Source organism: Tiliqua scincoides, chromosome 1, assembly GCF_035046505.1.
Source record: "Tiliqua scincoides isolate rTilSci1 chromosome 1, rTilSci1.hap2, whole genome shotgun sequence".
Taxonomy (NCBI): Eukaryota; Metazoa; Chordata; class Lepidosauria; order Squamata; family Scincidae; genus Tiliqua; species Tiliqua scincoides.
In genome coordinates, this window is record NC_089821.1 from 164,073,411 (window position 1) to 164,085,531 (window position 12,121).

Consider the following 12,121-nt stretch of genomic DNA (forward strand, 5'->3'; position numbering starts at 1 on the left):
ATTTTGGCACTGCCGCTCCTATAGGCAACCAGGCAGTTCAGGTTTGGACTGTAAGTCAGTGTCAACACTGCATAGCAAAGGCTCTCTAGAATTTTTAGGCATTCCTTCCCCTGCCTGAAGATGCCAGGGTTTGCACATGAGACCCTTTGTATGCAAAGCAGATGCTCCTTCACAGAGTTATGGTCCCATCCCCAAAGACAACCCTCCCATTAAACATCTTCCTGGAGGTCATCACAACAATATCACTGCACCAAATGACCCCTGGAGAAACAATCAAGCACACTGCTCTCCTATACAATGATTAGCAAAACAAGAAACAGAACCTTTGCATTTACCCAGTTTCCCTTTTTAAAACCATGTGCAAAAAACATTTAGGTGTGCATACCGCAGCCATAAATAAAGCCCCAAAGATGAATCAATAATAAACATTTGAATAGCACAGTGGTTCCCAAACTTACTATGTCTCGCAATTAAAGATGGCAGTACCCAGGAGAACCAGTAAGAAGAGGCCGCCAGGGAACCATGCGGTACCTCTGTGAATTCGCCGCGGTGCCCGTGGCACCAGAGCACCCAGTTTGGGAACCTCTGGTATAGTGGAAAGTGTATATAGGATTGCATCCTTAGCTACTATAGCACACCAGCTATCTAGAGTCAACAAACGTAATATGTGAAGGGCACCATCACTCACTAGACTTGAGAAAAGAACAGTGGAGAACTCTGGGAAGTCCTTGATTGATGTCATTAAACACAATGAGTTATAGTGTCCTTTTGTGAAGAAAAATGGTGATATCATACTTTTGAGGGAAAGTATGAGGGAAAATACCACATGTGAGGGAAAATATGGATAACGTACAAACTGCTGAAGAAAACTAAAATGTGCACAGCAATAACCCTGAAAGGAGTACCCAACACCATTTGACTTTGTTTCAAGACAGCCTAAAACCACATATACATGTGGACCATTCCAGATGTGAGGTGTCTCGTTTGTTAAACTTTGCTGTACCATAGTCAAAGACACATTACTGACAGTCCCCAGAAGAAATATGATTGTTTTAAAGTACTAAGACTCAACCCCACACAGAAGCTGAGGACATGAGTTGGATTTCAGCCAACAGATGAAAGGCTCCATATCTCATTAGTGCTCCTCTAAGCTAGCCAGCTACCCCCCTGACAGTTTATATCAGGCACTGATAGCTTTTTAGAGATTTTACATTAGCTTTGGCCTTCACAGGCCATTTTCTGCTTCACTGAAGTTGTTCATCATTCTTTCTCACCATTATGATTATAGCTTCTAATTAGGTAGGATATGCGGAAGCATGAACAGATTTGGGATTTTTTTCCTTCAGGCTTCCTTATTTTTTTCTTTTTATATCTCTGTGTTCCTGATTACTTGATAAAAATGAGATTATTGTTAGAAACTCATTAAACAGTAAGACTTCTACGTGATAATAACCATTATTCTAAGTATTTATGTGGCACAATCTATAGAACAACTTGTTTTGCAAATTGCGAGTTAACTGCTCTGACAAACTGGGTGAGGCGGTGTAGTTTATCTACATGATTTTAGAAAAGGGAAACTGGTAGAGATATGAAGATGCTTTCTCAAGGTCAAAGAAGGCATTAGCAAAATTAATATCCTCACCTGCCTGGTATTGGCTCTGATCAATAGTCAATTCTCTTTTATAAATACGTGCTGTATAGACCTGGCTCAAGGGAAAGTCTCATCTGAGCCACACAAAATCCGCTGCTGCTGCCACGCTACCCTGCCTCCTCCCAGTCAACCCAGTTTTTTGGGGGGAGGGAGACCTGGTGACCCAAGCAACAAGTGATCCTCTTCCTAACCCCCACCCCTTAACTCCAAATGGGGCTACTGCCACTATCGAAAACACTGCACAAAAGGTAGTGATCAAGCTCCCTACTCCCTCGCCTCACTCATTCTTTGCACATTCCCTTTAAATTGATAAGAAATTACAGAATGAACTGAGGCATAACACTCCCAGAGTGTCCTACACTCAGGGTGACCAGATGTCATAACCACAAAAGAAGACAAAGCAACCAAAATGTAGGACATCCAAGAAAAATGTAGGACATGACAAAATAAAAGCGAAAACACTTGTATATTGATTTCATGTGGTTAATTTAAACAGTATATTACACATTTCTACATTACTGTCCAGAGGCAAAAAAAAAAAAAAAATCCTGATCCATGCCCTGACCATGGGATCATCCCCAACCCACCTAGTCAGGTGGGTGGACACAACCAATGTGGAGGTGTGATCAGATTCCATTGGAGTGTCATCCTGCCCATTGTATGAAAAGGTGGAGGTGCATAGAATTCATAACAGCAGAGCTTAACACACAGGCTAAACCAGGCCAGGTCTGTTTTAACCATAGACAAAGGCTTTACCAAGAGGTTCCCATTTACCACTCCACTGAGGGGTCTTGCTCCTGCTCTGAACAAATGATACACAGGGAAAAGGAGGACATTTAAGTCCTTTTCCAGGGAATGAGGTTAAAAAAGAGGACTTGTCCTGGAAAAAGAGGGCTTTTGGTTACCTCCCTACAGTCCCTGTTTTGTTTGAAGGGACCACACAAGGAAGGGGCAAGATGACAGGACAGAAGCTGGATTGCTCCCTTTTGTCTGCTACCCAATCACTTTTAATGAAAGAGAAGCAGGTCGGAGCAGCTCCATCCACAGTGGGCTGAAAGGAAGGCGCAGCAAACTCAAGGTGAAAGGCTGAAGTTTGCCACTCCTTGAGAACGGCCACTTGATATGAGCCTTATCAGTCACCTCTTGGATGGCCACCTGGTGCTGGCTGGAATGTAGTTATAAAACACTGCTCTCAGTTTTCTCTTCTAAATGCTATATTGCCCAATTGACTAAAAGTAGTCCACCAGATGCAGACATGACCTTTGGAAGGTTTCATCAACAGGAAGGCTAATAGTATAAGGAAGATAAGATCACCCATTTGCTTGGGAAGAAGCATTAAAGCACCCAAAGGCAACACAAGACATGGCCATACCTATGCCCTCCTCCCTCTCTCTCTCTCTCTCTCACACACACACACACACACACACACACACACACACACACACCCCTTCCAATATAACTGCTTTCATTCCCTTTTTTTTCCTGTGAGAATTATGGAAATTTTGTGAGAATTATGGAAAGCAGTGTACAGAGATTTTTAGCAAAATTTGCAGTATTTCAACAAACTATGAATCTCAAGTACCACAAGGGAACAGGAATCCATGGCAGGTGTATTAAAGAAATGTAAGTTTGCAGCATAGATACCATATGCCTAAAGAGTACTACAGGAGCTCTTTAAAGATAAGCTACTTATTGGGGCATAAGCTTACATTGGCATGACCCTGCCTGTTCCATCATTTGTGTAGGGTAGATAAAGAAAGTGACAATGCTATGGTACAATAAGTTAAACCAATTGAACTGGGTGAGAAGTAATGAGAATAGTATGACAAAAATGGCTTTCTGATCGTTTGAGTGTGAAACAGGAATATGTTAAACAACCAAACACAATCTGCATTTCTGCAGTATCAAAGCATAAATATCTAACAATTGCTGTAACACCAACTGGGGACCATTCCTTTTGTAGTGACAAAACTACCCAAAAATAATGCGTATTCAAAGGATGAGATCTGCTGTCAAATTTGTTAATCAATTCCAGTGCTGCAACTTCTATTCCAATTGTTCTTGGGGTTTTTTTATTCATTATTTTTCTAAGTATAGTGACCTAGAATTCACAGAGTTCCCATATAACATTTTGACACAAGAAAGGGAGGAAAAAAGTGACCCATGCCAGAACTTGCCCTAGGGAGAATTAAACCAAGAGAAAGGCCAAGTAAAAGCTTCTGTTTCTCCAAAAATCACATACCCCGAGTACAGCAGGGTTGTAGATCCAAAAGGATGTTTCAGACAGACTCAATTTTGCCTTGCACCATCATGAATGTTGTCAGCTTCTGAAAAAGTTATTGTAACTATGACTTTAACAGTAGCTTTTTGTGCCACTCTGAGAAGATGAGGTTTACATGTGATTAATGGGCTCATTTGATTTCTGTCCATTATGTTGTTGTTAAAGGCACAAGAGCAGGCCAGTCTCTTTTTTCCTTAGCTGGCAAGTCTACTCTGGTTCTAGATCTAGATTCACCAGTTCAAGATCTGGTAAAAGCAGTAGTGATGAAAGCAACGAGCCCATAACTCAAAGAGGCAAGCAGATCTATAAAAGCCCTTCTATAACATTCATAATAAATGATCAAGTAATTCAATTACTGGGCTGCATCCTAAGAAAGTGAATCATGACTAAGCACCATTGAATCAATGAGATAAATTAGCTGGGACTAACATAAATCGCTTTAATTTCAGTGAGAATTAATCATGACTAACTTGCCTAGAGTACAATCCACAGAATGGGATAAGTACTGTAATACTAGTTCAGTAGGTATAATTCCAGAACAGCCAACAAACCACGCAACACAGTAAGAAAAAAAGTCCTCCATATTCTGCATGGTATTAATTATTCAAATTAAACAGCTTTCAAAATATTTTTTGATCTCCATGCTGCACTTCCTGTTGAATTTTTGAGGATTTGTGATTTTGGCAGGTACTCAGATGGCTGGCAGAACCTGGAAACTGAACAAATATGCAGGGAACTGGTGTGTGTATCAGGAATTCTGAGCAGTGTGACTGCAACTTTTCATAACCTGCCATTGTCCTGTCTACAAGTTTCAGCTGTTTCCTCACCACCAGGAGCCTAGAAAGCAGTTTTGGATTTTTTTCTTTTCCACAGCAGCAAAGTTTTAGAAAGACAAATTGGCATATTCCACTTGAGTGAAGCCCAGGCATCTCACAGTTGTTTGAGCATCACCACAAACAAAGAGTGTAGAGAGAGAGAAAGACACAAGTGGTCATGGGAAAAGATATACCCATTACCTTTGAGGCCTGGAACCAGAATCTGAACAGAGCAGGATTCTTCTGCAATATGCTGAGCATATCCAGATCTTGGCAGGGACAGGAAGGCAAGGCTAATTACAGAGACAAAGAAAACCAGATCACTCTTCATAACGAGCTTGTCCCTTACTCCTAAAGGAAAGAATGAATAAACAGTTAATAGGAGTTCCAAAGACACATTCCAAAGACTCCCACCAGTTTCAGAAAGTTAACAAGTATTCTGTATGCAAGGCACTCACATACCTTGCAATGTAAATAAGAAAATGTATAGTGTATATGTCAAAAGCATACAAAGTAGAGGTTGAATGTTCCAGTCATTTGGTAGAGTTTGCAGGAAAACTATGTGTGGAGTTCTCAAATCTCAACCTATGAGTTTTTTTCAAGGCAAACATATAGACCCTAAATCTCTCCACTGCTCCTAAAAAAAAAAAAAAGGCAATTCGCTCAATAATGTTCATTTTTGTCCTCTGCCCAGACCAGCTGATCAAAGGAAAAAGCCAGAGAGGCCTCTCGGGGAAACAAACTACAAGAGAAAGATTCTCACCACCACAAACCATCAACACAAGAGAAGAGGCACACAGCAACTGCACTGATTGGGAGGAAATGGGCTGGCAGCCAGTCTCCCAGCCCAATCAATACAAACTTTTTGGCAGAATTCATCTCATGCATCCCCTGGCAACGATCTGTACCTCCTTAGGGAGACCCAACTCACATTTTCAAACATTCCAAGATAGTTCAGTTAAGGTAAAAGCACTTAGAATGAGATCACAAATACAAATGGATCATGAAAAAGTGAACAAAATAGATTTTTCAGTATTTTCATTGTGAAGAAGGGGAAAGGAAACTGCCAAGATCTTTCTGATTTAAAAAAGGCAACTTATCCAACTTGCCAGTGACAATGCAGCTGTGCAAATGGGGCATTGGCTACATCCTGAAGGGGGGGCAGTCAAGGGGGCCTCCTAAAAGTAAGGGGATGTTTGTTCCCTTATCTCAAGGCTGGATCGATGCTGGAAAGTTGGATGGGATTGGGTACTAAGAAACTGAAGTTTATGTGAACATGACAAGGTCTGGTGTATGAGTGTTGGATGCCATCCTAGTTCTTCTCAGGTGTCCTAGAACTATGCACTTCTATTCTGGCAGACAAAACTCAGGCCCAGCCCAAACCTGCAGAAGCCCAGAAATGAGCATTTCCCAAATTGTATATTTGGATACACAAGTCATGAGGGTTTCCTTTAGACAGGGATTTCCTCACATGATGCTTCTGTGATTTTTTGCCTCATAATATCAAAGTACTTCTTTCCCACTGGTTCCCTACTTAATACTAAATTCAGTTTTTGAACACTGCAAAACCCACATGGTTCTTATCCGTGAATTTTGAAACCTCAGAGGAGGTGAGATGGCGCCCAAGACTGGCTCCCTTTGCTACAACTTGCCCTTTCATTCTCTGCTTTAAAGGACAGTCATAGCTCCACCTTTACTGTGGTGCTTAGGAGAGACTCAGTGAAAGTAGCTGTTGCTTAATCTTTTGCTGTATTTGTGTGGGATCTGAGGGAGGAAAAGAACAGTCAACAGTGGCCTCATGTACCAGAGAGGTCTTGGGTTGTCCTGGCCCTTCCAACATGCTCCAAGGTATGTGGAAACCACTTATTTGCATACAGCCCCTGCACAGCCAGAAGGATGTTTAAGTTACATGAATGCACAGAAAGGGCCTGATCACATGGCTTTTTCCTAAGGAATCATATGATTGGTCCATCCCCATGCGATTCAAATGTTCTTCCAGCTCTGCAGGAGTTGCTCATAAATAAGCACCTCCCATATGACTGGGAAGACATTTCAAAAAGGCACCCCAGGCTGCCAAATGTTTAGAAATGGCTCTGTACAAGAAGGCGACTGGTGGGATCGGCTCTGCCTTGAACATACAGTTGCCGACACTCCAAGATTGGCCTGAGCCTCAAGAATCAACATCAGTCTCTAGGTGACAACTGAAAGCAATTGTGGAGATTTCAACAGGGCCTCCAGGAATTTCCAACATCATGTTTGGGGGTGGGGTGGCATGGGGGAATCTCCAGCAATCCCTATCTGAAGGGGCTAATAGGCTGTATCCTAATAGGATTCATAGAAGCAAATTGCCCTGCCCTATCCTCAGCCCAATAGCCCTATGCAACCCCATGGAGGACTCCAGGTTATCATGGGGGATCCTGACCTATGAATGGAAATTCTTCCATTCACATAAGAAAGGATTAGGACCACTCTGTAATTTGCTGTGGTTTCTGCTTTAAGTCTTAAAGTGACAGCCCTCCCCACATTCTCCCATCCAAAAATATTTTTATTTTAGATATAGAAAATTCCCTCTTATGTATTATTTATGTCTCTACACACTTAAAAACTCTATTTTATTTATTATTTATTTTTGGTGAAATCATGAGAACAAGGAAAATTCTAGCCATTGTTTGCTTTCTAAGAGAAACTAGCCAGGCAATACCCCACACTGGCAAAGATGAGGTCTTCAAAATTCAGCCTTCTCTCTGTGTTTTTCCCCCACGCCTTCTCTTTTCCCTTTATTATTTACCCTTCCTTCATCTCACACTTGGTTCCCTTCCTCTTCTACTCAATTCTCTGGGAATTTCCATCCCTTTCTATTTCTGGCATGCTTCTTTTTCCCCAGTTCTTCTGCTTGCCACCCTCTCCTCCACTTCACTATTCTTTATTTTCTCACCAACTACTGTGCTTCTGTTTTCCCTTAGACTCCCACCTCCCTTTCCTTCTTTTTAGAGGAATAGTCCCTCTTTTGAGGCAGAGCTCAGTCTGCATCAGGCTTTTGCAGAGTCAAGTTCCAGAATGTCTTTCAACAGTGGGACTCCATTCTACAAGATCAGTGCAGCAGTAATAGCAAGAAGAGCCCTGGAAAAATATAGAGTGCTTCCCCCTTTGCTCTGTGAGCCACACTACATGTTACATTCAACACGTTTTTAAAAATCCGGCCACGTCTCTTTCTTAACAAAAAGCAGCTGCAGAGAGCCCTGATCCAGAGTGGGATTGTGGCATTGGCACAGTGAAGTCAATCCTTTTCCCCCGCGCCAGTTTTCCACTGAAAGATTCCTCTCCCAAGCTGCTATTTGCTGCCAATTACATGAACAACTGTATTCAGTCATATTTGTAAGCCACCTTGAAAAGCTAAATAGTGGAAGGATGGGGTATAAAGCTATTCAAATAAAATATTTTTGAACATTTTTTACATAATGTGTAGTTTGGTCCTGAGTAATCCCAATGAGTAACCACTTAGAGGAAAGGTTCCCAAGCCCAAGACTATAATTTCTCAAAGGAGATCAATGGAAGAATGGCAAGAGAGCAGCAAACCCCCCCCCCCACACAGGCATGCTTAGGTTTTCTCCTCTTCTCCATTCCCTCATACCCAGCTCCTAATATTAACACAGCTTATTGTATTCATACATATCACTTCCTTTTCCGACAATATTCTTATGGATATTGCCATAACCATCAGAGGAACAGTTGGTGAAGGCATGGGGAAAAGGCATTCTCTGTGGTGGCACCATGCTTGTGGAACTCACTGCCACTTGAGATCAGATTGGCTCCCTCACTACCTGTATTCCAGCAGCAGTAGAAAACCAATTCATTTTTTATTGCATTTGAGATTTACTTTAATTTTTGCTTTCCATGTTGTTTGGTTCTCTGCCACAATATTTTCTTTTTTTGAACTGTTTCATTTTGATAAGTTTTAATTGTTTTATACACTGTAGGCTGCCATGAGTACCCCCCTAGGAGGAGAAAGAGAGGGTAAACATACTAAACAAGTAAAACCTGGTTGATACCATATAAGAACACCTTTTGATGTGGCAGATCTTCTAAGTGGCATGACAGTCTTTAAGCCTAGAATATTCCATAGTCCTTTCTATCCCCATTCCAAACAACAGTTTTATGGATAAGTAATATGGGACACAGATTCACCACCTTTACAATTCTAGAAAACAATTCTTGTTTGTTGCTGCTATGCTTAGTAGCGTTTGTGTTCTTAATCTAGACTGGCTAGTTTGCTCTGAAGAAAAATGGCACATTTTTTCTCCCATTCTCTACAGTCTACAGTAAAGTATTCGAGTTACTACATCAGCTGCCAAGCACATAGTGACAAGCTTGCTCTCTTAAACCGTTTTTATGTTGCAATGTGTATGAATGAAAAACCAATATTTTTTTTTTTAAAGAAAACTATCAAATGCAAACGTAAAGCTAGAAAGTATAGCAAAGTAATACACTGGAAGAAAATGATTCAAGTCATTTCAATTGCTTACATATTTTTACACTTGTATTCAGTCACTCTTCTGTACTGGGGGAATTTTTGAAACCACAAAGCGTGTGTTACTTGCGCATAGATGATCTAAGCTTCAAAGACTTCAGGCAGCAGAATGATTTGCAGTCCCATTCTAAGACACTCTCTTTCCACTGTTTTCCAGACACGGTCTCACACTCATGCATGCGTGTGTGGCCCCACCACTGGTCTGCTTCTCTCAGGCTCCTGAAGCATCACCTACCTTAAGACTGCTGAGAAAACAGGCACCGTAGCACAGCCTCTGCCTTGAGGGACGCTGCACAGATGAGCCTCATTGCTACTATTTACAGAAGGCCAATAGTTTTTAATTTGAAACGTACTTGTCTCCAGCTCTCCAACATCCAGCAAATCAGACACTACAGTTTGCAAGCGTTATCTGTAAACAGCTTCCTGTTTGAAACAGCTCAGCTGTCCAGCAGGACAGTAATTAGAAGCAAAATGTGTGGGAACGCTACAGGGACCATGATGTAAGCTGCTTCTTTTGGCAGTGCACTTTTTGGGGAATGCAGCATGTCTCGCTGTTCATGACTCTCCTTCCCATGAAGAGAAAAGCCCTCCGTTAACCGTTGAGGTCTGGTCTATTGCAGTAATGTAAACAGGATCCCACTAGAGCAAAGGTTCTGCTGCCTCACTGTAATTTTTTCCACTTGGGTGTTAAAAAATATGTTGTGCCCACAGTTCTCAACAAATTCTGAACACATAACAGAGATGCATAGTAAATAGCAGAGATCTAATTTTGGATCCTACCACTACAGATCTGTAAGTTGTTTTTTCTTTAACTGTCTCTATCGTTTCAGCTTGGCTGGTAACATTATCTTTGGTGGGCATCTACAAATCCACTTATCAGCCCCTGCCTCCCAGTAGTGCTAGGGTTTGCTTTCAAAATTATAGCGTGTGCACACACCCCACTTGCAATCTGAAGTGATATAATCCAGAATTCTATCATGATCTGTATAATGTGCCTGTAGAAGGACTCTCAGACAAAGTATTCGTGGTCTTCATAGAGGACTGTAGCAGTTTATTTACTTTATATTTGTATGCTGCTTTTTAAGTCATCACAATAAAATCTGATTTATAACCAATAAATATTGACCTGACAGATGTGGAATACCAATTACTGCCAACTATATACAACAGTGATGTCATGTAGTATCTGAATCTGCCCCCTTGAAAGACAGAAATGACAGAAGGAAGCAAATGTTCTTCAGAATATTCTCCCCCCCCCTTGTGGCAAAGGAGAGTCTAACACACACTTTGGTGTCATGTTTCCATGCACTCTTACTTTTTGATGCCATGGGCGGGAGGGTAGATTCACTGCCACCAGGCAAGGGGTTAAGGTTCTGTCTTTTCGTCCAGCCTGGGTCATCCTTTTAACCTAGGCTTTCTCCAGTGCTGAAGCCAGTTGCTGGTGGAGCAAAAGGGGCTGTTCTTTGCCCAAACTTGCCTCAACTCCTTTGCATAGAAGATCTCCAAGATGACCTTATATGTATAGCCAAACATTTGTGGGAAAGCAGGAGAAAATAGCTCAGACCTCCTGTAATAAAACATGAAACATTTCTTATAAGGTAAAACCTTAAAAAGTAGGAAACGTATTAAAAGGTAAAAAGAAACAGATATCAAACAAAAAAGCAAATGTACCAGTTTGAAGTTAGAGGTGCAGGAAAAGAAAGAAAAATCCGTTCCAAGTTAAGCAGCCCCATGCCGTGACAGTCTGAACGCTCATGTTCACCTCTTGCTGGACAGAACGTGCAACCTCTCAAACCAAGCTTCCCATTTATGGGATACCAGGTTTCTACATTACTGTCCAGAGGCAAAAAAAAAATAAATCCTGATCCATCCCGACCATGGGATCATCCCCAACCCACCTAGTCAGATGGGTGGACACAGCCAATGCAGAGGTGTGATCAGATTCCATTGGAGTGTTCCTGATGTCATCCTAGCTATTGTATGAAACAGTGGAGGTGCCAGGTAGTTTGTTTCACAACCCACCTTCCTGTTGAGCAAAGAAAAGGCATGATCTGAGCTTCCTGGTCTGAATATGGAGATATGTAGGATAGAGTTCATAATGGCAGAGCTTAACACACAGCCTAAACCAGGCCAGGTCTGTGTTAACCATAGACAAAGTCTTTACCAAGAGGTTCCGATTTACCACTCCACTGAGGGATCTTGCTCCTGCTCTGAACAAATGATAAACATCTCCCAAGCCCCAAGCCTTGCAACTCTGAGGCAATGGCTGTAGGAGAAGGTGACAGTGATGTATAGAGTCCTCTATAGCCAGTGTTCTGCTACCTCACAGGTTTGCAGGGAATGAGCCCCAACCACAGACTGCCAGGGCTTGAAGAAAAAGCCAGATGTTTACAGTCTTTGTGATCAACACGGATTTCCTTATTTTTGCTGACATCCAACTGCTGTGACTCATGGCTTCCCAAATGGAGGTGGTAGTACAGAGTTTGGGGAGGAGGATATTGATCTCCTTGAGAGTCCTCTTCCCCAGCCCACCAGCTACTCCTGCTATTACAGTCAAGTCCCTCACCATGGTAGACAGGAATGATCTACTGCTATATGGGTGCACTGAGTATATTCTTCCCCCCCCCCCGCCTAGACTATCAGTGCCCACACCACAACACTTGTGCAAGCAGCCAGGAAAAGGCAGCTTGGACATGCTATCATTTGAGGTGTCTAGGCTGCTTTCTTCCAAGGAGAGCTGAGAGACGGAAATAAAAATAAATCCTAGGCAAGTGAAATAACTGATATTAGCATTTGTTTTGGCTGCTTGGAGACATCTCTTGCTTTTCCTTTCCTCTAGGACACCT

The 12,121-nt window shown here is 42.0% G+C and overlaps 1 protein-coding gene across 4 annotated transcripts in view; it reads right to left on the bottom strand.

The window, feature by feature from the left end:
* Positions 1–10,805, bottom strand: part of COLEC11 (collectin subfamily member 11) — a 29,266-nt gene extending 18,461 nt beyond the window's left edge. Inside the window, exons 1-2 of one of the 4 annotated variants that reach the window (XM_066612334.1) lie at positions 10,591–10,805; positions 4,949–5,098 (exon numbers count right to left, since the gene is read on the bottom strand). In XM_066612334.1, the coding sequence (XP_066468431.1) occupies positions 4,949–5,098; positions 10,591–10,603 (163 nt within the window). In that variant the 5' untranslated portion in view covers positions 10,604–10,805. Of the gene's footprint in view, positions 1–4,948; positions 5,099–9,270; positions 9,489–9,510; positions 9,674–10,590 lie in introns of those variants that run through there. The other 3 variants (XM_066612343.1, XM_066612353.1, XM_066612363.1) reach the window with 3 other exon arrangements.
* Positions 10,806–12,121: the final 1,316 nt, after the last annotated feature.